Here is a 27,743-nt window from a genome sequence, read left to right as displayed (position 1 = left end):
TCTTCTCTAACTCAATTTAAACCCTTAGGGCAATTAAGATGTTTGTACAAATAAGAAACTGCTAGTCCCCTCCATATATAGAAATGCATCACGTCGCCATAGCAGATTGTATGACTGCACCTGCTCGCAACAACTTCAGAGCGGACTAGCAGTTTGGCGCGGACTATACTAAGTATGTAATTTTACACATACGTATTACATTTACAGAACTCAGACTCAACATACTGAGTTTTTAAAATTTGATTTTTTAATTTACGAGTATTATACTTACAGGCATAAAAAATAAACTTTCGAGCTGACAATATTTTATTGATACGTGTTATTCAAATTAAAAGATCAAATATTTATTTAAAGGTTCATTCGCGTGAAAAACAAAATTTTGCGAAACATGCGTTTACATGGTCAGATAAATTCCGTACATTTATGCGCAGCTAAATAAATTAACATTTAAATTGTTTTCTGCGTATTTACATCACAAAGAGCGGTTTTCTGAGAGTGGACAATAAATTAGGGCGTAGGGTCACCGTCTTTAACTTGCTTTACATTTACATTTATATGACTTGGTTTCTTATGCAGGGTCAGGCCCGTGATTCATATATCACGCCCCTAATTTGTATCCGTGGCTCCCTGGGGGAACAATTTTGCGAACTAGATACTTGCTTGCGCTTGATTTGATCTTCTACGCTGTTAGAGATAAGGTATATTGCATTTTACGTAATTCTGTTATCAAGTGATGTATATGTTGTGTGACTGATATTAAATGGTGATTCCATTCTATTATTTATAATCAATTGCAAATAGGATTACGGTTACACCTACATTAGAAGACTCTCTCTGAAGACTATTACAATATTTCTTGAATGTGACTTTGCCTTTGAGCAGTTTAAGTTATTATAAAGAATTCCCAATTATATATAGTTGCCATGTTTTAAGCTCTAATGAATCAGAAACAGTCCCACAATATACATTTATTGGTTTAAATTCCATTATAATTTCGTCGTGGAATATGAGTACTGTCCCTAAGTCCTCCTTCCCTCTTCCTCGGTACTCAACAATTTCCTAAAGTTCCGTGGAGATCAGTATACTAATGCATGAAAGATAAATATACAGATGGACATACATTAATTTATGCACACAAACCACTCATACTTTCAAATTTAGTTTTTCACGTCACTGTCATAAGCTGGATTAAAATAACTAAACTCGATTACAAAGAGCGTTCATAATTTATCATAACTATCTCATGAATATTAGAAGAATAAGCTAATTGCGTCGCAATATTCAAATTGCTTGTTAGAACTTTCCAATCCGGTATATTTTGACCGCAGGGCGTCATCACAGTTTTAATTAGGTCAACTTACTTAGCGGTGTTCTGAATTTTAAGAGCATTTTTACTACTTATATTTTTTCTTTTGTGCATCAGTAGTTAAGACGGAGTTGGGAGCTTGCTTTTAATTTTACTTCCATATTTAATAGTTTTTCTTTTTTTCTTTGTTATTACTATTTAAAAAGTCGTATCTACGTTGTTCTGGAAGTCTTAAGGAAATCCAATTAATAAACTTTATAGCTTATAAAAGAATATCGTACTATATTTTTTTTATTATTAGTACTAGTAGATATTATACTATTTCTATTCGTTTAAAATATTATTGATTATTTTCTAATATTGGTACCTTCTCTTCGGTATATTATCTATCAATATACATAATTCTTGGTGAATAAAGTTACATTGTTCAAGCAGCTTGTTAATGTTTATAGTGGATAGACGGTATAAAAATAAAATATCAAATTCCAATATTATTAATAAATTGAAAATATTGCTTATATCGTTGAATTATTTTATAGCTATTATGTACTATAATATTTTAATATTAATAAAGTGTAAAATGCGTTGTGAAACGTTTACTCTCGTAAAAATAATAATTGTTTGTAAACTCTGCGCTCATAGTCTTTTATATAATTAAATATACGACTAGCAGACGAGTTTGCAGTCCAACTGATGGTAAGTGGCTACCGCCGCCCTTGGATTACTGTAATCAACCCCAGATAAGATTAGATTCCTACCTGAGATAAGGCTATAAATGGGTCACTATCCGTGAGGACTAAGCTGGAACGCCTCGAAAAATGTATTTCTTCTTTATCACCCACTTCAACCAGAACACAACAGCATTTAATACTGCTGTTATTGGGCAGAAATAGATGTGGCGGTGGTACCGCCGGAGTCAAACCATAGATGGTTCTACCATCTTCCAACGACTCTATGTAATTAATAATTATGTTACTAAATTCAATCTTTTTAATTATTTCTAACTAAGTTTGTACGCATTTGCAGGTGACAAAATAAAATAACAACATATTTATAAACAATTTATTGATATTTGGTTTATTTACAACAATTACTATACTTAATCGTAGCAAGTAATTTATACACCAATGTTTCATCTACCAGGATAATATAGGCTTATGATAGCTTATTACTAACAATATTTACATAACATTTCCCTAAAACTAAATAACGCTTACGGTAAAGAAATTTATCGAATTTGATTTAGAGGAAATAAAATAATATGTATTTTAGGTTCGAGTTACCACGAGGATTTATTTTTGGCACAACATTCTATGTAACGGCGCTAGCACACATGCTACTTTTAGTATTGACGATTCAAGTTTTGGTGATTGCATCAATCCTGCGATTTAGCATATGTTTCAGTGACTTGCGTTTTGTCGCAGTACCAAAAACACACGATTAACGACTGCATTAATGATGCATCGGACTTTTAAACTGGGGAATTTAGCGAGATGTAGTATTTGATTGTTGCATCTCGCATCAAAAACCAGACATTGTTGTTGTTCTTGTCAAAAACCAACTTTCGATCTCTGATGAAAGTGGCATGTCTGCTAGGGTCCTATACGTCATGAGACTATTTTGTATAAGTAGCAACATAGTATATCCATGTTATACTTTATTATTTATTTATAATATTTTACTATTCTCAATGCCTTTACCATAGATTAGTAAGGATTACTCACTCCTAACAAGAAAATGTACCCAGTTTTGAGTATTGAAATAGTTGCGTAAAGAAGTTTTGCCACGTCTCTATGCTGAAATGTTACTAGAATATTTGAAATAATTATTTATTTATTAAATTTACGAATAAATGACTAATACTGACTGTACTAGTGATTTATTCGTAAATTTTCTCTAAAAATGTTTTTATTTGTCAAGAATTCGAAAAAAGAACTTACTAAAATAAGCCGTTTGTGGCTTCATTCAATTACAAGGCGGCGAAGTACTTGTATGTTTACTAATCTATGGCCTTTACATAAAATATCTCTCTTAGTTCTATAATAGATCGAACCTTTGAATCTCGGCTCATCGGTAGTAAAGGTGGTGTCATTTAATAAGATTAAATGTACATTAGTATTCATTTTTCGCTTTTTTATATGCATCAGCACAAAATGAGTTTCATCATATCTGATTATAAAATAAACAGTTTTTAAACCAAAATAAATAACTAGAAAATCGCATAATGACAATTTAATGAATTGTTAGAAGGCGAAAGAAAACTTATATTATTATCTAGTATTAAAATACAATTTACTCTTAATATTTACAATTTTATACAGATTATTGATATGCTTCGGTAAAATTAGTTATTTGTACATAGATAGATAATTTTTGAAAATTTCAATTTTATACTATCCGCAAAAAGCTTGAATACGTAAAACATTTTAATATTAGTAAGCAACATAAAGCCATTTACAGTTAAGAAAAATAGATTATTCATATCTATAGATTAATTATTCATTTATGGATTTATGATAGATATCTTAATTTTATGTATAGTCCGCCCCAAACTGCTAGTCCGCTCTGAAGTTGTTGCGAGCAGGTGTAGTCATACAATTTGCGAGATTCATTTCTATATTCAGAGTGGACTAGCAGTTTTACGCGGACTATACCTGTCTGGATTATGTATCTCGACCTTAATCGTCGAATAACAATATTAAAAATACATTTAACAAAACAAAAACGCAGTAAAATTAAATATATTTCTGGTTTTTCTAGATAAAAACTTAAATCAAATTTCAAAAAATAATACAGACCTAAATATGCAGATTTTTGAATGAGAATATTAAAAAAAAATACTTGATAAGTAAAGTACGTCTTGATGATAGTTAACTATAAGCAGTGTCGATTATAATATCGTATTCTATCACAATTTTAATGATAACGAAGCTACTTAAACTATTATGTAAAATATATTTACAAACTTTTACATTCCGTTATTTAATAACAGATTGGAGAGGGAAGAATATTTCTACACGATTGTAAGTAGTTGAGAAAGTAGCTTTGTTCTATCTTAGCATTGAAAAAAAGAAAGGAATTGAACAGTGATTAATCATGTATAAAGCTCAAAGCTGATTATATACTCCATATTATACATAGCGGGTAATATATTTTTTGTGCTTTTAAAGTAGGTGATGTTAATTTTATTGTAAAGTAATATTTTAAAACCAGTAATAAGTCTAACGAGATTAAAAATAAATAATATTACGTAGTTTTAAGTTTAAATAATAATAAACATTATGGCCTTATATTTTTGTATAGCTTTGCTGCAGCAAAATAAAAAAAATATGTATTCTGTTTTATCTGTGGAACTTCATCCGTAAACGCGCGGTCAATTCACGAGCAAAGCTCATCTCTACCATGCGTTACGAACTCGTTCAAATTTGGAACTCCGGTTTCAGTTCGTATTTTTTATTTTTCTTTTTCATTCCAATAACAAAAGACGCGCCTGTTTGCTGTGGCCAGAGCCATTCTATAGAAACGCGACGAGCAAGTTGATTACGTTTTTGAATAGACCTTGACTAGACCTAGATTCAATATTTTCTTATTCTATTTTTTGTGACGTCAATCTTATTATTTATCAGACAATATTTAGCGTGGAGATAATATTTGAAGATTGGATACAGTATTAGTGAGTGAAATAAACAAAAAAATGTATTACATAATCGTAAAAACGTGAGTGAAATATTTAAAATCAATGCAAGGAGTAAAAGCGGTGTATTTTTAATGGAATAGTGTTTTTTTAGATATTAAGATACCAGATATGCTGTATCGATAGGAAGACAATTGTTTTGTATCTAGAACTATCTATAAGTTACAAGTACTTGTTATATTTCTTACATAGCTGCAATAGGTATTACTGAACTAAATCTACTGAATATTGGCACTTATTTACGTTTCGGCAAAATATTACAATACTTTTTACAATTTATCACACAAAATCAAATTTAAAATTACAAATTCTTATTGTTCTAAAGTCTACTAGATGTAAACAGCGTCTTATGTTTATTTATATTAAATATTAAATTGACTCTGAATATTTATTGTTTAAAACTTATCATCTTGTATTTTGTAAGTAACAATTATTTTTGTTGGCTAATAAAAAGTGTAGTATTTTCATAGAAAGTCTTATGTAATAGTTTAGATGTGGCAACACTGATATAAGTGCAAGGGTGGGGAGAGGCAAGGCTAGATGTGCCCGCGAACCCGTGGACTCCGCAGTCGGCAGCCAGTGGTTGTCGAGAACGGACTGTTCTATCACGTTTTGCATTGTATCTAGATGAAAATAAAATCGACATAAGTAAAAGGTTTTTTAAATTTTTTTTTTAAAGATTATTTCTATAGCCTACCATATGTAGTTACGTCAGGCGTGAAGAACTTTTGCTCTGCTGGTTGGAGAGGTACCACAAAATCTGAAATAATAAGATACCTATTACATCATGTTGTGAGAATAATACTTAATTCTCTTTCGCATAGATTAGTAAAGATTACTCACTCCTAACAAAAAAATGTACCCAGTTTTGAGAATTGAAATAGTTGCGTAAAAAAGTTTTGCCACGTCTCCGTGCTAAAATGCCCCTAAAATATTTGAAATAATTATTTATTTATTATTTGAATTATGCAGTATTAGTTATTTATTCGTAAATTTTCTCTAAAAATGTTTTTATTTTTCAAGAATTCAAAAAAAGAACTTACTAATAAGCCGTTTGTGGCTTCACTCAATTTCAAGGCGGCGAAGTATCTTTACCAATCTATGCTCTTTCGTAAAAATCAACAAATAATTGAATAATTAAATTGTTTCCTAAAATAATTATGCACTTACGATGTGGTGTTGTATACTCTGTTGTAGTCGTCGGAGGCGTTGTAGTTGTTGTTGTAGTTGTCGTCGTTGTCGTTGTAGTTGTAGTTGTCGTTGTCGTAATTTTTATTTCTGTTGAAAATCAAAAACATCATTTACCACTCTTAAGGCTTAGCACGCACTATGATTAAACGCATGCGTGTAATCGCAAGTCTGAAACCGCAAAAAATTGTAACACATTTCTTTCTATACAAGTGCACGCAATAGTGACGTTTTTCAGTGACTGATTTAAAAAACGTAATTTTTTAACTTTCTATTGCGATCTGTTTAAGCGCGACTTTTTTCGTGTCCTGTACCCTTACCATGAGATTTTACGTTGTGACATATGACTGCTTTGGTATTTGTTTACGTATTTGCCCATACAATTTCCAATCAGCGCCCCTAGCGGTTTTCGCTCCTCCCACACCATGTAGTGTTTACGACGGTATGCAACAACACACACCGCCGTCCTTCCCGGGGTCGCTTGCTGGACGGTTCGAGCTCCCACTCTTGCCACCCCCGGAAGCCCCCTTTTAGTCGCCTCCTACGACAGGCAGGGGATACCGTAGCCCTATTCTAGTCCCGGAACTACAGGGACACGGGCATGATCACCTAGCCCGGCGGGAGATCTCCCTTTGCCAAAGTGGTTCGATAGCGTGATACAGCATGGCACTGCTGTATGCACTCTATCTATATGTCTATAGGCATGGCACTCTTGACAAGTAGCGGGAAGACGCTACATTGTAATTAAATCAGATTCCTCCTTTTGCTACGAAGACTTTGAAAATTTTAGGTATTATTCCTAAGTATGTACATGTAATATTTTCCTTTAATTAATAATAATTGCTTTACGCGCAGCGGATACTGAAAATGTAAGATATTTTTTCTAGTTAATTTAATACATGCACAGTATACAATCTTAGGCGGGGTACTCATAAGCGAACTGTAACGGTACTCACATTTGTAATGTGCATAGTAACCTTTTTTTTATTTGTTGACGAGGGGGAATCCTTCAAAAGGTACCCTATGCCTTGGGAGCGGTACGGGGTTATGTGGGATTCTTACCGCACTAAAACCCCCCTGGTGGCCGTCCTCGGCGCTGCGTAGAGGACTCAGGACACAACGCAACCGGATTCCACTTTGCGCGTTGCCCCGTCGGTCTCCGCCCAGGTGAGCTTAAAACTCACCACACCATCTGGTGTTCACGACGGTATGCGACCACACATACCGCCGTCCATCCCGGGGTTGCTGGCCGGGCGGTTCGAGCTCCCACTCTTGCCGCCTGCAACCCCGGAAGCCCCCTTTTAGTCGCCTCTTATGACAGGCAGAGGATACCGTAGCCCTATTCTGGTCCGGGAACTACAGGGACAGTCGCCTAGTAACCTAGCGAATCGTTATTGCAACAGAGTAGTAACAATAACGTGGTTCTAATGTTCACAGATGTCCATATCGGTGTAATTGTAACCAAGAACCGACTATCGTCTGTTATTAATAAAATCAATCTATTCAATTTGGTCAATTAAATTTGGTAGAGGAAACAATAGATAAATTAATATTATTAACGGGCTTATTTCACATTCATTGCACCAGCGTTGCGCTTTCCGTAGTCATTACTACTCAATCATCGGCTCATATGAAACCGCGTACACACTATACGTTTTAGTTACAGCAACACCAACGGTTACAATTACAGCTCGCGAGTGGGTACGCGGCTTTAGAGCGTAACATAATGCTTAGCATATTTACCGTATAGCCTCAAAGTCCCCTCCGCTTTACCGATCGTGTTAGTTGAAACACATGTATATGTGCCTGTGTCGTCGCCATTAAACTCCGACACGGTAAGTATCGTTCGGATCTGATACGCTGAGATACGAACTTCTTGGATTTCATGCTTGCTTCTGCAACAAAGGATGATTTTGTTATAGTATTATAGTTAATTTGAGATCGCGTCGGTCATATGAGTCCTGGATGAAATGCATGTCTGCATTATTTTATACCTTTTTAGGTTATATTAAAGTTATGAAATATCAGAACAACAAGTAGAAAGAACTCTTATATCTAAAGAAGATATTATTGATTTAAATAATATATTATTAATAAAATTAAAATAAACCTATAAATGGAAGGAGAAATTTACTAATATATTTATGCATAAATACGTATATGTGTTATTTAAATTATTTTCATTCGCACATTACAAAGAACGAGCGAAGTAAAAATAGAAATGTCACCACCTTGGATTTTAATCTTTATTAAAAATATTTATAACTAAAATATTTATAACTAACTATATTTATAACTAACTTTCCGTCTGCCTTGACTACTAAATTGATAACTCAAAAACTATAAAAAAATTTAAACATTCCATTTGCACTATTTTTATGTATTTGATTGATGATCATAGCCCCTCCGACATGACGGGAGCAAAAATCCAATTGACGATTCGATTTCCAAAGTTGAAATATTGAAAACGTCCATATTAAATCCGATGAAAACATAAAATACTATGATCTATGGTATGGAATTTATCTATCTTTTACTTTTGGACTTGCCAAATTTAAAATGAACCAGATCGTACGAAAATCGAATGCATTATTCATCGAGCCATTCCCAAAGGTTAAGCGTCGTAATGTGTGTAACACCAAACCGTACTGGCTGGCTGCCACCGAATGGATGGAGCGTTCATATGGATGCACTTCTGATATTATCTGAATTCGGTATCTATACAAATGTAATAAATCGGTAGATTTTGGTTCTTTAATGCACGAAAATATTGGAACTCTTTTATCTATCTGTATATATCTCTTTTATCTTGGAACAAAAAACATCTATTACGAAGTAGATATTTCGTTTTTGCTTGCAAACGTTTTGATTAGAATGTCATTTTTTTGACTAATTATTACGTTGCTACCTAATTTTAATTGCTTAAAATGTTTTTATACATTTAATAGATTCTTACATGTTAAATCGAAATTTATCCGTAATAAAGAATAATTAATTTTATTGTACAGCAAAGGATGCAGAAAAGTAAGCAGCCTGAATAAAAAATAAAATACCTTCTACTGTCCACGTTATCGGATATTTGTACCTTTATGGCTTTTAAATATTTTAACTATACTGCTTTCATCATACATAAAATTTGAAATGAACCAGTTTGAACAAAAAGCAAAGTGCAAATATTTGAAAATCTTTACCAAAAGCAGTAAGAACTTGTATTTTCGCTAATTTTCTTCTTATCAACATACGTCGGTAATTGGTGCTATAAATTCGCATATAAAATAATTTTGAAATTGTTTCTACCCTAAGAATTTTTATTGCTTACCTCACGCAGTCGGATAAAAATTGGATTTCTATGACTTATGCTGACTGCCCATTGGTTATCGTCGCTTGAGCAACTTAAACGAAATGAATTTGCAAGTAAAACTTTCTGACATAACATGTACATAATATCTTTCATGTTTCGATTGAATTAACAACCAAATGAAAGTTTCATTTTTCCGTTACTTCAATATTTTTTTGGTTCATAAAAGTAGATAGCGAGTCTATCGGTGTATTAACTGTTGGATATTGAACAGTTCTTTGCCAAGTGATATGAGAGAAATATGCACTATTCGTTGAAGCCAAAAGATTTCGCATTCGTTATCGTTAGTTGCCAAAACCTGTGCGGTATCGACATAGCGCTGTATAAAACTTATGTTTCACTGATAGCGAGGGACGAGTAAAGAAGACGGTGCGAGAATATTAAAATACACTTCAAAGAAATATTGTTTGATATTATTAACAATGTATTTTAAAAAACATTAAATTATATACTAATTAAAATAAATTAAATTAAACTATATACTAATGCAAACGTATTCACAAAATGTACGTATATACAAAAAAGAAAAACAAAAATATAAAAATGAACTTTTAATATAAGAATGAAATGCTATTCGCACTTTATCGGCGATATTGCAAATAGATAGAATTGTTCTTCTTGGCTATATGCAAGAATATTCTTTGCGAAGAGGCTCTAATTACAAACTTCCGTACATTCATTTACATTTTTACCCAGGACCCAAGCCTGGCAGACAAAAATTATTCTCCTGTAAGAAAACTCAATGATTCGAAACACACATGAACCGTGAATTTCAGATTGTGTGGAAAAATATGCCTTTCCCTCTCTACTACGTAGCCATGCTGCGTAATTTACGTTAGCATTAAATTTATTCGTATATCGCTTACTCAATCCTCATGAGACACGTGGCTAAATATTCGAAACGGATTGCCAATCTATAGAGCTTGTTTTTCAGTACAGTACAACCATGTTGGATTTCGCTTTGGGACGGATTTAAAACGCCTCTGCCAACTAAAAGGTTGTCCCAACCATTCGAAATCGTCCTTTAAAATATTTCTACCGAAATGGAATTCGGTAGAGATTTTACGTAGTGCGTTACCTGCGCTTTTACAAATATTTATATGGTTTACAAAAAACTCCTTAAAATCTAAAAATCCTCCTAAAAATGTTGGTTGTGATACTTCCACAAAGTAGACGAATCCAACGATACCTCATATTATGTTAAAATTCATCAAGCAGTTTGGACTTACGCTCGGAAACATACCTTACGCAGTCGGATAAAAATTAAATTTCTATGACTTAGGCTGACTGGTCATTAGTTTTCGTCGCTTGGGAAACTTAAACGATTAAGTAGTGGTTAACGTGAGTGACTAGAAATTGTTTGGCGACTGTTTAGTAATAGCGTTTTAGAATAATTGACTATAAACAGATCTTGTTATAAAATAAAACATGTGCTCGGCACTTAAATAACAAATTTTGCCTTAACGGTGGTGGCTTAAGAAACTGCTCAGTAGCTTAATAGGACAAGGCAGCCATGACAACTGTCTCTAAGGCGACAAGAAATTAAACTATAAGAATGAGGACAAATTAAGTAGATTGAAAAAATCTGTTTGTGATGAGAAAATAGAATTAATCAACCGCCTTAATAAAATTAAAATATGATGGTTATTGGTTAGTGGTTGTTAATTATATAAGAAGTATTTTGTTTATTTTATTTAGGTTACAATTTGTGCACACAACAATCGTAAATAATGATTATAATAAAGTATTGATGAATCTGATAATAAATAATGATTGAAGATGAAAAAATAATGAGTATAGTAATGTATTGTTAAAAGTTCTTTATTTTAAAATCATTGGAAATGTCGTTTCGCTGAATGGGCGTGAAAATTAAAATAAAATCCAATAATGAACACACAAAAGGTATTACTAACTATATCGCGAGTTATAGAGCGTAATAATAATTAATATTTTATAGTGTTTTCATTATAATTTACATAATATATGCATGACTATGCATGAAGTAGCAAATATGCAGGGGTAGGCAGTTCCCAATATTTTAACATTACAATTTTATTTTGTGTAACAATATATTGTACACTCATTACATCATGCATTAACTATAACAATTTTATTGTATTTTTACGTATGTTTGTATGACATGAGTGTATGACATGCCTTATTTTACTAAGATGAAATTCTTATTTTTATAAATTTATATGCATCATTTAGATGCCCGGTCACTATTTAAGATCGAACCCGGAATAAAGCGGATTTACCCTGTTGTAATCAGAAATGTTCGTTTATATTCCATTAGACATATTTATTGTTACTTATGACCAACCTAAATAATATGTTTAAATACAATTTACGAGTAGTTCGGCATTTAATTTAGTTTTAAATAAAGAATGGTAATCATAATATGAATGTGTGTTTGCGTGTGCTTATTTTTATTGAATCCTAAGGTAATAACTGAATAGGTCATCTAAAGGGATAATCAGTAACACATCAGACGGACAATATGTCAAATTAAATGTAAAAACTTACCCTGATAAAATCATTTCCTCTCCACTTTTCAGCCAGTAGTTGATGGCGGGAGGGTACGCTTCCACCAGACATTCGAGGTTAGTCTGCGATCCGGTGGGTACGCCTATCACCTTCGATGCTATTAGAATCGAAGGTGCAACTGTTGGAATAATAATATAATTAGCACTTTATTTTTTTTATGTTTATTATAATATAGAAGTAGCAGATGAGCATGCAGTCCACCTGATGGTAAGTGGCTACTGCCGCTCTTGAACATCCGTAATCAACCCCAGATAGGATTAGATATTCCTACCTGAGGTTGGCCACAGATGCGCCGCTACCCCTGAGAACTAAACTGGAACGCCTCGGAACATACTTATATGTCTCCCTTACCACACCCTTCAAACCAGAACACAGCAGCGCTTATCACTACCATTATGAGGCAGAAATAGGTGTGTGGCTGTGGTACCGCCGGAGTCGAACCACAAAGGGTTCTACCACCTTCTAAAAATGTGGTAATACAAGTATAAGCATAGCATAGGACTCAATGCAGATACACAAAAGATAAATGTACGTAACAAAATGGGTTAAACTCTATCTTAAAAAAAAAATATGAATTACAAAGTACCAGTTTTCAAGATATAGCAGACTCGCAAACAGTTTTCTTGAAGTGGCAGCTGTCACCCATTATCAACTTTTAATCCAAACTCAGATGAAGATGTCCTTGATTATTAGTATTTTTTAAAAAAAGTAGAAAACAGAGAACAGTACTTATATACCTTTATCGTTTTACATTTCATCATCAACAACCCATTACTGTACTACTGCTGGGCACGGGTCTCCTCTCAGAATGAGAAGAATTAGGCCATAGTCCATCGCGCTGGCCAAGTGTGTATTGGTAGATTTCACATCCTTTGAGATTTTTTTTTATAAATCTCTCAGGTATGCAGGTTTCCTCACGATGTTTTCCTTCGCCGTTTAGCAAGTGATAATTAATTTCTAATACGCACATAACTTTGCAAAATCAGAGGTGCCTGGGATTTGAACCTCGGATCCCTCGATTGAGAGGCCGAGTTTCTTAACCACTAGACTATCACTGCTTCATTTTATATTTGCCGTCTTCAAAGTATGAATGCACCTTAATTTCGTAAAAATATAGAACTACTAATATCACTTATGAAAATAAACAACCCACTACAATACTGTATACTGAACAAGCTTAATATTGGCAACAAAAAATTAAAAGGGAAAGTATATGTAAAAATATTGTTGACCCTCATTTTGTATAAGCAAAAAAGTCATAAAATCTTGAAATCCAGGTCATATTGTGACGAAAAAAGTTCAATGTTGTGAAAGCACCCACGCTTTACCCTTTTTACTGTTATACCTTGAAATGTACCAATATCGCTGGAAAAATCGGCAGCGCTTTCAGTAAGAGCACTTAAGGCAATGTTTATAAATTGTCGCTATGTTAGCGTTTACGTTTTGTTGACTCGAATGCAGCGCTTTTTGCTAAATAGTTACAATGCGTCATTAATACGATAGAGAACATAACCGTAATAAACTCAGAAGTATTGCTACACCACATACATATTTTACAGGTCGTGGTGGAGTCCTTTGTGGCTCGACTCAGGCGGCACCACCGCCACACCTATTTCTGCCTATTAACAGCAGTATTAGGCGCTACTGTGTTCCGTTTTGAAGGGTGTGGTAAGGGAGACATACTTTTCTGAGGCATTCCAGCTTAGTCCTCAGGGGTAGCGGCGCATACGTGTTCGAGCTCAGATAGGAATATCTTATCCTATCTGGAGTTAATTACAGATGTCCATCCACTTACTATCAAGTGGACTGCATGCTCGTCTGCTACTCCTATATTATAAAAAAAATGCTTAAAGATGTTTATCGATGGCTGTGACCACTTAGCTTAAGAAGGTCTATATACGCATTTACAGATTAAATCTTATAAAAAAATCCTTTCGAAATAATCGCTTTATCACTGCATGAGTTTAATTTAAATGTATTCAGTGACATAGCTGAAGATTTATAGTACTAGAGATGTCATAATACAGCTATTAAGTATAAAAGTTAATAAATTATATCCGCGTCTGCTCTAGTATCGGATAAATGCTACATTTCTGTAATAAATGACTGTGAGACGTGTCTCTACATTGTTCTACGAATGTGTTCTAAAAGATTTCTTCTTTAGAGCTTTATTTCTAAAATATAGGATTTTGTAATATAAAATACAGATAGAAGTAGCAAACGAGTCCCCCTGATGGTAAGTGGCGATTGGCGCCCATGGACATGGTGATCAACCTTAAATAATGTTCGACACCCAACTGTGAACCCACTGTTCGACAAGGATCTCCTTCCAGAGAGAGACAGGCTCGAGTCATAATCTACCCCGCTAGCCAAATGCAGATTGGTAGATTTCACATACTCTTGAGAACGTCGTTTTTAGATTTTTTTTATATTTAACCTAACGATAAGGCAAACGGGCTACCTGATGGAAAGCAGTCACCGTCGCCTATGGACATTTGCAACACCAGAGGACTCGCCAATGCGTCGCCGGATTTGAAGGAGAGCTCTTTTTACACTCCTCTTGAAGAGCCCCATGTCATATTTCTGAGGGAATACCTCAGGAGGAAGTTCATTCCACATTTTGCACGTACACCGTCAAGTTGATATGGATGGAACTTCATCCATCAGCGAATGGTACGATGAAGGAAGGGTGATGTAGGCACCAGATCGAAGTTCCTCGCCGTTTTCCTTTACCGTTAAAGCAAGTGTTATTTATTCATTTTTACACGTACATCATTAAAAAAACCGAAGACTAAACATCAGACCCTCCAATTAAGAAGCAAAGTTTATTGTTTCCACATAAGTTTCTAATACATATAATATCTTCTAACTAACTTCCTTAAACAATCAGCCAAGATTCGAACCTCGATCCCAACGTTGAGTAACGGAATTTCATACCACATAACATTTAATCTTATCTAATAAAAAGCGTAAAGTGTAGATACTTACAATTAACACTAAGCATGATCCGTTTGCTGACGGAGGGCGGCACGTCGTTCGAGGCTATGCAGAGGTACGCTCCCATCTGCCGACGCTCCACCTTCGACAGGTTCAGCGACGGGCCCATGAACATGTCCACTGTAAAAAATAAAAAGGTAAAATCTTCGATTTACGTGTGTAGACATCTCATCTAATTTCTGTTTTATATCACAGTGTATATCAGGGCTTTATATATTTTTGTGTTTACAGAATCGGTGACGATATAACTTTTTTTATGAAGCTCGATGTAGTAACTGAACTGATGAAATACGCAATGTAGCATTAATACAGTTGCAAAAACCCGCTTTTTCGCTATAGGTGGACGATGCTAGTCTACTGGTGTCATAATACGTTACAACAAAATGTTATTTGAAATGAAAGTTTCAGACTTAACCCTCCTGTCGCCTCATATAACATCCAAGGGAATAGAAGGAGTTGTGCTAGATCGATACCACAATTGTTTAATTTTTACCCCGGCTACAGACTCACGCCGAGAACCCCCGAGAACACCTGAGAAGCGTGAATATGATAGCTTTCTTGCCTTCTCGTTCTCGCGCTCGCCTGTTCTCCCATCGGTGCCGTTTATTTGCCCGCTTCAAAGGGTTTCTCGGGTGAGAAAAGAGAACGATATCACATTCTTCTTCAGTCCCAATGCAACCATGACATTGTATATTGTTGTGTAGGTAGAGTCGCTACACTGACGTCTGTTCTGGATAACGGTCGATAATGCGAATGAAAAGATCGCATAAGTGTAGATGCCTTCTCGATTCTCGCACTATTTCTCGGCGAGACTTCTCGCGTGAGTCTGTAGCTGGCTTAACGTTGAATGTTGTTGGGTAGGTAGAGCCGCTACACTGTCGTCCGTTCTTGATAACGGTTGAGAATGCGAATGAGAAGGTCGTATGTGTGTATATGTCTTCTCCATTCTCGCACAATTTCTCGGCGGAACTTCTCGCGTGAGTCTGTAGCCGGCTTTAAAGTTCTTAGTTCATTAGCGGTTTGAATAATTATACTGAGTACCAATTGCACTAAAAATAATTTTAATTTAATATTAAATCAAAGTTTAAAATATTACAATATTATTAGATTTTAGCGCAATTACTAGAATAAAGCGTTGATTAGGGCCAGACCCAGCTCGGTTCCATATTAAATTTCTAAGGATGGTAAATTAATTAACGACTCGGGATCACTAAGTGTAATATAATCTAGGGTCACATATAACTTTTAAATTGACTTTCATGAATAATGGGATTGAAACAAAACCTTAATCTAATTGAAAAGTTTGTAGGCAATTCCACTTAAGCCTTAATTAAACTCTCAAATGGATTTAATATTTTTTTATGAAAATCAAATAAGTTTGCCAATATTCCACTAGCGAACGCATTATTTACATTTTAGTACAGCCTTTAAAGACTCAATTGGGTATAATATAAAGCGAATAGAAATATTTTTGTGAAAATATTTAAACGAGATTTATTATACAAAAACCACTGCTTAAAAATGTAGGCACGTCATTCTCCCAATACACAATGTCGTTAGAATATAAAGGTTACAATTTAGACAAATTAACGATGCTTCACATATATAATTCAATATAATTCAATCAAGCAGTTCGAGCTTTACAGCGTACGAAGGAATGTTCATTTCATGTCATTTGTATGTTTGTCTCATAAAATAACATACATTACAATAATAAATACAAAACAAACATACATTTGAAGATCTACGTGGTACAATGGAAACCAAGCCGGTCTGAAGCGCAAAGGGTTCCGAGCTAGAACCAGCCAGATAAGCAGCCAGATACACCAGATAATCATCTGAACCATGAATTTGGATAACTGTTCTGGAACTGGGTATTTGTGTATTCGTCTTTATGCGTGTCCTCGGCACCCACGACACAGGGAATCCTATTGTGGGTTTCACAACCCACTCAATCACGTGTCGAAAGTCTTTTTGACATACACACTATCAAAAAACACCATAAAAAATTACCACTATCAAAATTACCATCCGTAGTCGGGTAAAAAGTGACGACAGAATCAGTATGAAGTTCATAATCTCTTTATTTTACGACTAAGCGAGTTACAACGTTTGTCTTTCTGTAGCACTACCATGAGTTTACAAAAGTATTACTCGCTAGCGACTGCGTAAAATAAATGTATGAAAAATTGTACAGCGCCTCTGGTGGTTACTCGTAGAACTAAATTCCGTAGTGTGAGCCACTCGTAACGTAAAAAACTTATCGAAATCAAATCGCTAGCGAATGTCATTATGATCTATTGCCATACAAATTCGGTCCCATGAGTCATTACTTTGACAGACGTTGTCAAGAAATACCGTAACGATAGTAGTTATGTTATTCACTAGCAAAATGACAATAGTTTTCTATTTACAATTTCTATAGTGGCGTTTCTATGCCAACTCATGGTAGTGCTACTGGTGTGTATTTAGGTTTCATGTAAGCTTAGTAAGCTCATTGTAAGTAGGGCCTAATTGAATATGTGAGAAATGATACCCAGTCAGAATATATTTTCAACGTAACAAATAGAAATTAAAGAATCGCTTAACCAAATCTACCTACTAAACTACTTTACTTCTACTAAACACTGACTGATTGACAAACACATAGGGTCTTAAAGCATAGCTCTATCTGAAAGAAGAGATATTAATAGCGCCCAACGCCGACGAGACAGAGCTAGAATACGAAGGCTTGCCCAAAGCCCCTACATTCGGCGTAATGTACCTACCACCGTTGGGTTTTGGCTGGTAGGAGTACGGCATAAACTTCCTCTATGACAGAATCCATGTCCATCCATGATGGACTTTCCCACGAAAAAGATAAAGCATAAAATCTTGAGTTCTAAGCGCTGAGTCTGAGCAGTAAGAAAGGTAAATAATTTCAAAATTCAGCCACTGTTACCGAAATCGTGAAGTGAATATCGTGATAAATCCGCATACCTGAGAGTTTTTAAAAAAGTTCCCAAAAATGTCAACTCTAAAAGAGTGCGAGTTCGTCTCTAGCAGTGCGATAATAAGGCCCTACTTATACGGTCAGTGTCTGACATGCTAAATGCCAGTATATACCTATAGGTAAATGGATTCTAATGCGTCAAAAAGGGATGTGCGAAATGTATAGAGCATGGGAGCTACTTTTTTTTTATAATATAAGAGTAGCAGACGAGCATGCAGTCCACCTGATGGTAAGTGGCTACTGTCGCCCATGGACATCTGTAATCAACCCCAGATAGGATCAGATATTCCTACCTGAGGTCGGCCACAGATGCGCCGCTACCCCTGAGGACTAAGCTGGAACGCCTCAGAATAGTCTGTCTCCCTTACCACACCCTTCAAACCGGAACACAGCAGCACCTAACACTGCTGTTATTAGGTAGAAATAGGTGTGGCGGTGGTGCCGCCGGAGTCGAACCACAAAGGTTTCTACCACCTTCATAACTTACTTGTAATTACTTTTGTAGACAGTCAATAAATCAAGTAGGTTACAGTAACGTAAAACAAACATTACGTTTTCGTACGTTTCTTTCAAAGGAAATTTCAATACATCATAAGTCACGCCAAGGCAGCGCCAACGAGCGTATATGAAGAATATATCATAGGAACGTTTATTCCATGAAATAAACATTATCTCGTTTAATCGTATAAAGGTAAAGGTAATAGGCCTTATAAAGAATAAGAGGCTTCAACTTTGTAACTGGAGTATTTGAGGGCAAACTCGAAATGCTTTACCGCGATACAAAGACTTTGAAACGACAAGCGACGTCTAACGTAATTAAATTAATGAGATTTAATGACAGGAGTGCCGGATGAATAAATGTTTTCTGTGCTCATACGATCTTTTGATATTTTATTTAAATTAACAAACGTTTACAGTCTGTAGGTTTCTGTAACATTTCCTTAGAGATGAGTACCTAAACCATAACAATCCTATAAGTTTTAGAAGGTCCGTTATGGATCCCTCCACAAGGCTTCAACTAATTATTTATTTGTAATAGGTGTAATAGCTATCTCTCATTTAGGCTTTTTTATAATGCCTTTTTTTTGTTATCGATTGGAAGTAGCTTTTTTTTTGTTATCGATTGGGAAACCGTGCCGTGGGAGCGACACAGAATTATGTGGGATTCTCACCGCACTAAAACCCGTCCAGTGGCCGTCCTCTGCGCTGCGTAGAGGGCTCCGGGATCTCCAAAGCAACGCAACCGGAGTCCTCTTAGCGCGTTGCCCCGTCGGGCTCCGCCCAGGTGAGTTTGACGCTCGCCACATCGTCTGGTATGCACGACGATATGCGACCACACATACCGTCGTCATTCCCGGGGCCGCTGGCTGAGCGGTTCGAGCTCCCACTCTTGTCGCCCGCAACCCCGGAAGCCCTCTTTTAGTCGCCTCTTACGACAGGCAGGGCATACCGTAGCCCTATTCTAGTCCCGAGACTACAGAGAAAAATGTAGAAATAGCCTAGCATGCATTCCATCTGCTGCTATGTGGCTACTGCACCCAATGAGCATCAGTAATCAACTCCAATTAAGATAAGAACCTTATTTCAGGTCAACAGAAACAGATGCTTAGCTAAAACTTGGGACTAAATTGGAACGCGTCGGTATGTCTCCCTTACCACCTTCAGACAGCAGTGCTGAACATTGCTATTATTAGGCAGAAACAGGTGTGGCGGTAGTGTATCCGGTGTCGGACGACAAAGGATTCTAGCACCTTAAGAGGCGCTTATTATGCAAGACTATTCAATTTTAGATCTCCAAAGGCTGAAATAGATGGTTAGTGTTTAACTATTAGGGCTTATTATTCGGTACCAAGTAGACATAACCCTTATTGATCTCGCTAACCTTAGATGGAATTTCGCTAAGAGTTTTAAAGGACCTTCCCATTCCACTCGTCATTCCTTTAGGAAAGCAATTAGGAGGACAATTAAAATCAAGGCTCACATTTTCCTATAAGCTAATGTAATATATAAACATTTCGCATTCATTTTAAATTCATCTGTGAATTGGTTGAAGTAATTCTTTGATGTTTAAGGTATTTTCACCTTTATAAATTAGAGGATTATGTTTGTAAAATATAGGTATTATAATAAATATATTTCCTTACGTTACAATAGAAAAATCTTGTGTTCGCATTGATCCGTGTATATCACATAATTGCTCGTAACATCACTTTTAATTAGTTCTTATATTTTTAGAATATTCAGTCTTCCTTTGAGTTTTAAAATGTGATCAGATTTTTGCAATGTAAAGAAAGCTAATAATAAAATTTACACAATATTTTTAACCAAGTCTCAAAGAAGCATCCACAGCCAACGTTTGAATATTTTACGAAGTATAGTAATTAAAAGTTCGTTGGGATAATGTTGTACTAATGAAAATGGCTGACATTAAGGTTTGGAAGCTCTTATAAAAACGCATAATACCAGTCAACTTTGATCTTCTTTTTACTACGCAATCCTCATTAAGGCTCTCCTAGGTTATGTTCTGAAAGTATTCTTTAGAAATTTTAGGTTGCCCATTCTGACTTTCCTTATACGTTCCTCAACAAATAGTACCTAAATTAGGACGTGGAAATTTTAGATTGCCCTTACGTGTCTTTCAACAAATCGTAAATAAGTCACTTCCTTTATTTCCTGAACAACAGTGTTTGGCTTAACTTAAAACCGCTGCGTAAATTTTCACTGTTCTTCTAAGTTGATAGCTTCACACACCATTAGGTGGGCTGCAGGTTTGTTCGCCACTTCTATATTATAAAAAATCAACGATTATCTCCCTGACGATACCCTTGCGAGTAATGTTCCTGTCGCCGATTCTTCTTCGTAACGAAACACCGAAGTGGGGGTAGTTTGTTGACTTTCAAAAAGTGTTTTATATGAATCAATTCTTAATAAATGAAATTTGAATTAAATTGAATTGAATGTTATCAACTACTTACCTTTATGAAGATCGCCTTGTGCGTTCCTCAGTTGTATGTTAGTCCCGTCTTCCCGTCTCCAAAGGATCCGTGGTAAGGGACGCCCGTCAGCTTTACAGGAAATGCTGACGTTGGTTCCTTCTCTCGCCACTAGATCCCCACTGGTACCCTCGTCAACTATATTCGGAGGCACTGTTGAAAAAAAGCTTCAATAAGTATATCATAATCATTGAAACAAAATAAGGAAGAGGTTTTATAATTAACATTACAGGTTTTATTACAGATGGGATATTTCCTAATGAAACTAACAAATAGTTCTGGTATTAAATAATTACTGCAGTCCATTTGTAGCAATCCGTAAATAAGGATTTCATCAATAGTCAATAGTCAAGAACCACTCTGTTAATTTGAAGGCAGAGACATTTTTACTTCAGCTTAACCCCCCGAGATAGAACCGCATATCCATAGATAGCTTACACTATAGCTTCACAGATGCTGCTGCCCATTTTTTCGTCAACGGCACACCACCGCTTCACTTATTTCTGCTTAATAATAACAGTGTCAATCGCTGCTGTGTTGTGGTTTGAAGGGTGTGGTAAGGGCGAAATACTTTTTACCGAGGCATTCCAGCTTAGTACTGAGGGGTGACGGCGTATCTGTGATCGACCTCAGATAGGAATCTGATCTTATCTGGGGTTGATTACAAATCCATGTATCCATGGGTCACTTACCCTCAGATGTACTGTATGCTCGTCTTCTATTACTATATTAAAAAGTAATACTTCTTTTCCGAATAGACCCACCTGACTTGATCGCAGTTTGGAATATCCTACAATCTTTAAAAGGCCCTCATAAAATAACGATCTCATTTAAATTCCACAGTTGCAATGAAAAAACCAGCAATGGGTCACTGAAATATGATTTATATAACACGCGATATTTGGTAGATTAAAATGAGGCTTTATAATACTTAATTCTTTTCCAGTTGAATTGCGTTGGTATTAAAACAATGGTGAATGCCGGGAACAGCCGTAATTTATACGTCATAGAATTGTTATTCCCCGCTAAGGGAATAAATTTTCACCAAAAATTTACTTTTTTGCTCACTTTTTTCTCCGTTCATTGGGCGAAATTGTACCTACATAAATCTTACGATACGGATCTTTTGATAAATATTTATGGGCTGATTTAAATTAATTAATGGAATTGTATGAAAACGAGATTTTTGGTTTGCGTTCCGTAATGAACGTTGTTTACTCCGATCAATATCCAATTTAAGGTGTTCAGAGTAACGCAACGCCTGAAAAAGCATCGCAGTTTTGTCGCGAAATTCTTGAGAAGCTTGCGAGACAAGCTAGGTCAGGGATGGCGATTCTTTCCGAAAAAAATCGATTCTTGAATCGATTCGAATCGAAGTGTGATAAATCGATTCAAAAAAAAATATCGATTTTCCAAAAATCGATCTTCTATCTATTTAGGGGCGCAGCTAGTGAAAAAAGTTCGTCAGGATCTAACTTCTCTGAAATACGTATCCGTCAGCAGAAAAAACCTATCGAAAAATCGAATTTCACTTTCTTAAGATGAAATATTGATTTACTGGAGATTACTGGACAGTACTGGATCGATTCAGTAAATCGATCTCCATCGATCTAAGTAGTAATTTTTTTGGTTGTCTGATCTATTCTTCGATTAATCAGTCACAGATCGCCATTCCTAGCTGTACGCGGAATAATTAGCGACAAATATGATATTGTTAACATGAGCTGATATTACGTTAGTATAGAGTTGCAATTTTAATGACAATATAATTATGATCGAATTTCATATGAGAGGAAAGGAAAGAGAAAGGAGGAAAGAACATTGACGACCCGCGTGGCAGAGCGGTCACCACACCGGTCTGACGCGCAAAGGGTCCCGGGTTCGATCCCCGGACAGACAGATATCTAAAAGATGAATTTAGATTTCTGTTTCTGGGTCTGGGTGTTTTTCTATTTGTCTATGTGTGTGTCCATGGCACCCACAACACAGGGAATCCTAGTGTGGGGCTGTGAGTGTAGAAAGCGTTTAATTACCTCCTCGGGTTTTTTTAAACATGAAAAACCGCTTCGCGTCTATTTCAATCATAATTGTATTCGTGTTGTATTATGGTAATGTTCGTTTCAGAAGTTAGAAGTTCAGCCGTTCCCTTAATAATAGGACTTATATCCATTGACTGTGAGTTTTATTATTAAGGGCTAAATTACATCTCCAGACTATGTAATAATTATTATAGTTTTATAACTAAAAACCACGCTAAAATCGCACAAGGAAAATTGTTAATCCTGATTCCTGACGATCCTGATGAGGTGAATGGGATAAAATTATTTAAATCGTGTATTGTCATCGATTCTTGATAATTGTTGAAAATTTTAAATTAATCTGACCGTTAAAAGTGGGTAAAAAACGAGTTCAAAGATTCCGTTACATACATGCATACAGGTCAAGCTAATAAAAAAAAATGGTAAAAATGAGATTTGTGAAGTAGACATAAATGGGACCTAAGAGTAGCGATACCGGAAGACATTAAGATCCTTTGTCACTCAAAAAGCATCCGACAAAATAGTGGTACAGAATTAATAGCAGCTCTCACGTCCGTCTCTACGGCACATCGGCTATTTGTTCCGGATAGCGCACGATTTATCGTACAGACATTTCGTCCGTGAGTGCCGAACAGGGAGCAATAGAGGCACTAACTCTAGATTTGAACATCTCTAGGAGAGGAGTTGACTTATATGTACACTTACATGTAAGCGACTTACAAGTGGACGTGATTTCAGTTGTTTGTTTATAAACATGTTTCATAAGATAGCAGCTTTAGCCTTATTATAGCCTTCCACTAAACATAGCCTGTTAAACTAAAAAAATATTCCTTCAAGTCAAGTCAAGCTCTGCTCAAGTCATTTTTTTTTAAATATTATTGGAGTAGCAAACGATTATGCAGTCCATCTGAATGTAACTGTGTAATGTGTGGCTACTGCTAACCATGGACATCTGTAGTCAACCTCAGATAAGGTTACACTCTTACCGCAGATCGACCACAGATGCGTTGGTACTTAGGAGTAAACTGAAACGTCTCGGGTAAGTTTGTCTCTCTTAACACATGCTTTAAAGCGGAACACAACAGCACCAATACTACCTCATACAACAATAATAATTTATTAGGAAAAATGTGTATAGCGGTGGTGCCTCCTGGGTTCTACCACGTTCAAATGGTATATGGAGGGATTAACCGTAGATTTGTTAGGAAGGAAGTCGACTTATGTAGCACACTTACATGTAATGGACTTATAGATTAATTTCTGCTCTTACAATCTCTTCAGCAAATTTTAAATCGGCTAGATGTACAGAGAGTTCTACCATCTTCAAATGATGTGTGTATGGTATTTTAATCATTTTTTTATTTACAATAGGTTCTATACAGAACACTATGCCGGGATTAACTGTAAGTTTGTTATTTTCTCTAAGATAGAAGTCGACTTAAGTGTAGTACACTTAAATGTAATAGAGTTATAAATTGCTGCTCTTACGGTTTCTGCAGCAAATTCTAAATCGGCTATTCGCTACGGGGAAACCAATATAAGGTAATTGGCACCTAGTAAGCCCTTGTTCAAATAAGTACGGTTAGTAATTAAAGTTTAAAGATTAGTCACAAGCCGTTTTATGTCCTACTGGTGGGCAGGGGTTCCACGGGGCGACCAAGAGACCACACCATACACTTACAATAATCAGTAAAAACAGTCATTTCAAGTGCTACTCGTAGTCCTAACCTCAGACTGAAGTGCCGGCGGTAAATCAGCGGAGATAGTCGGAACTAACCCGGACGCGAGAGAACGACTATTAATACGAACCTATGTTGTAATGCTTATTTATTGAAATAAATCAGTAAAATAAAAAAAATATTAAGAAATAATATACGACCCTTAAAACGATATCTTACAAATTTAATAAAAAAATTGCAATTGGTAATTTGGTATTCTCGGTAAATCACCGGAGATAGTCGGAACTAACACGGACGCGAGAGAACGACTAATTAATTTGAATGGCAATTTTTTATGCTTATTAATTTGAACACTGATTGAATGAAATTAATAATTAAACCAAAATAAAAAAAATACAAATATAGCAATAATTATTATAAGGCTTCTAAAACAATAATTTACAAGTTCAATAAAAAGTTTACAATTGTCATATTGTCACCTACATTTACTGGAATCATTTTGAAATTCAATATTTTCAGAAAGAAAAGTATTAGGAATGAAGGAAAGGGAATTTTCAGTCTAAAAAACAGTAAAACATGATTTCGAGTGCTGGTTCAAACCTCAGACCAAAGTGCCGGCGGTAAATCAGCGGAGATAGTCGGAACTAACCCGGACGCGAGAGAACGACTATTAATTTGAATGGCTAATTTTTATACTTATTAGTTTGAATACTGATTCGATGACATTAATAATTAAATTAGAATAAACAATTTATATAGTGATTATAATTATAAGACCTCTTAAACAATAACTTACAAGCTTAAATAATAGTTTACTATTACGAAATTCAGACTTTTACCTACTTATCCCAACGCGGAGTTAGTTATATTCAGAAAGAAAAATAGGACATTTGTAGTTGGAAAAATCAGTAAAAACATAAGTTCGAGTGCTATTTTAAACCTCAGACTAAAATGCCGGCGGTAAATCAGCGGAGATAGTCGGAACTAACCCGGACGCGGGAGAACGACTATTAATTTGAATGGCAATTTTTATGCTTATTAATTTGAACACTAATTGAATGAAATTAATAATTAAACAAAAATAAAAAATAAAAACAAATATAGCAATAATTATTATAAGGCTTCTAAAACAATAACTTACAAGTTTAATAAAAAGTTTACAATTGTCATATTGTCACCTACATTTGCTGGAATCATTTTGAAATTCAACATTTTCAGAAAGAAAAGTATTAGGAAAGAAGGAAAGCGAATTTTCAGTCGAAAAACCGTAAAACATAATTTCGAGTGCTAGTTCAAACCTCAGAAAGTGCCGGCGGTAAATCAGCGGAGATAGTCGGAACTAACCCGGACGCGATAGAACGACTATTAATTTGAATGCCTATCTGCATATCCACGGTGTTCCGTTTCATGTTTTAGCGTAGTTCACTTGCCCTTTTGACGTGGGAATTTAATATTGTACTTATCAGTTCAAATTAATTTTCAGTTAATCTAATATTATTTATTAACATCAATTATTACTAAACTCTATTATCTACAATCTACAAAAACAAATCCAGTTAGGATTCCTTTTCACAGATGCCTATATTGTAAAAAATAATTGTATAGTAATAATTGATATTGAAACGCTTCCTATTAATATGTCTCTTTGTTACACCTTTTAAATGAGAAATATCAACAGTCGTCAATCAGTCGATGGGGCTTCCCGAAGCAAACTTCGAACGATCGTACCAACTTCAATTTAGTGTTGATAACAAATATACTTTTTACGTGAATTATATAAGAAAATACATTATAGAGTCGTAGTAAACATTAACTGTTTGCACCACGAAGGGCGAGACCAGAATATAAAGTTAAAATATCTTTGTTGCGTGCCGGAAGGAAGCAGAAATAGTTTTCGCGAAGATTTGTACTACGCACGTGCCTAACACCGACGGCGAAACGTCCTTTGAAATTTTTGATTTATTAACTTCAATAAGAACCTCAATTACACTCTTACCTACATATATAGATGTACTAAAGTTAGAATCTATTATTTTTTTCTCTTTATTTTTCAAGAGAAAATCTGGTAACGATTACGTTATTCCTTTTGTTAAGTGCCTTTAATATGGCATAAGTTGTACTGAAGATGGATAATAAAATATGTTACTAGCTCTGATCATCAAGGAACGTAACGTATGATCGACAGTAAGCAAATACACTAACAACAAGTGGCAAAAGTCGGTGGTTACAGGCGGCGTCAGTCGGTGACGATCACTGACGATAGTCGGCACGGTGACTGACGACAGTTTACAACGATATATGGTGACAGTAGACAACGGTAACTGACGACAGTCGATAATGGCAACTGACGACAGTTACTGTCAATAAGCGGCGACTGACGGAGATGGTCGACATTGTCGCCCGTGGATAATCTTCCTAATTTGGAGCGTCCTTCATTAGTATTTCTGGTTTACCCTACCCTTCAAACAAGACAACTTTACCTTGCTATTATAATGCAAAACTAGTAGTTGGTAACCCTATTCCTTTCATCTCCATTTACAACTAAGATCTCATTTAAAATAGAGTGTCAATAAGTCTCAGCCCAGAATTTAATTTCGCCGACCGCCGTTTACAATACTTTAAAACAACTTTTCTTGTATTAGCGAATAAATAAACCGTTTCTATTCTAAATCACTTTGTTGTCAACCATAAATCTCAGTTCTGTAATAAAGCTTCTGAACTTCTTAATTAAATAACGCCTGGGATCAATACAGATAAATTATTCGTTTGTGGTGTCTATTGTTAAGAAATAGATACTGAGAATTTGTGTTTAATTTTGTTTAAAAAAGATATGGACTTAGGTCACTAACACCACTACAATATCAGTTAAATTCACTTAACTAGTTCATCTGAGAAGTTTAATTTCTTTACAGTTAGTTTTTATGTTCTTAAAGTAGTGAAGAATTCATTT

At 35.3% G+C, this 27,743-nt stretch overlaps 1 protein-coding gene across 1 annotated transcript in view; it reads right to left on the bottom strand.

Moving 5' to 3' along the window:
* Positions 1-3,302: 3,302 nt before the first annotated feature.
* LOC140749133 (lachesin) overlaps positions 3,303-27,743 on the bottom strand; it is a 97,046-nt gene continuing 72,605 nt past the window's right edge. Inside the window, exons 6-12 of the mRNA XM_073082163.1 lie at positions 21,058-21,228; positions 15,082-15,210; positions 12,073-12,211; positions 7,932-8,083; positions 6,171-6,278; positions 5,698-5,760; positions 3,303-5,623 (exon numbers count right to left, since the gene is read on the bottom strand). Coding sequence (XP_072938264.1) covers positions 5,406-5,623; positions 5,698-5,760; positions 6,171-6,278; positions 7,932-8,083; positions 12,073-12,211; positions 15,082-15,210; positions 21,058-21,228 — 980 coding nt within the window. The 3' untranslated portion in view covers positions 3,303-5,405. The remainder of the gene's footprint in view (positions 5,624-5,697; positions 5,761-6,170; positions 6,279-7,931; positions 8,084-12,072; positions 12,212-15,081; positions 15,211-21,057; positions 21,229-27,743) is intronic.

Source organism: Epargyreus clarus, unplaced genomic scaffold, assembly GCF_041222505.1.
Source record: "Epargyreus clarus isolate Ecla_fem2 unplaced genomic scaffold, WU_Ecla_fem_2.2 ptg000017l, whole genome shotgun sequence".
Taxonomy (NCBI): Eukaryota; Metazoa; Arthropoda; class Insecta; order Lepidoptera; family Hesperiidae; genus Epargyreus; species Epargyreus clarus.
The sequence above is the reverse complement of the archived record's forward strand: the minus strand, read 5'-3'. Positions and strand labels throughout refer to the sequence as shown.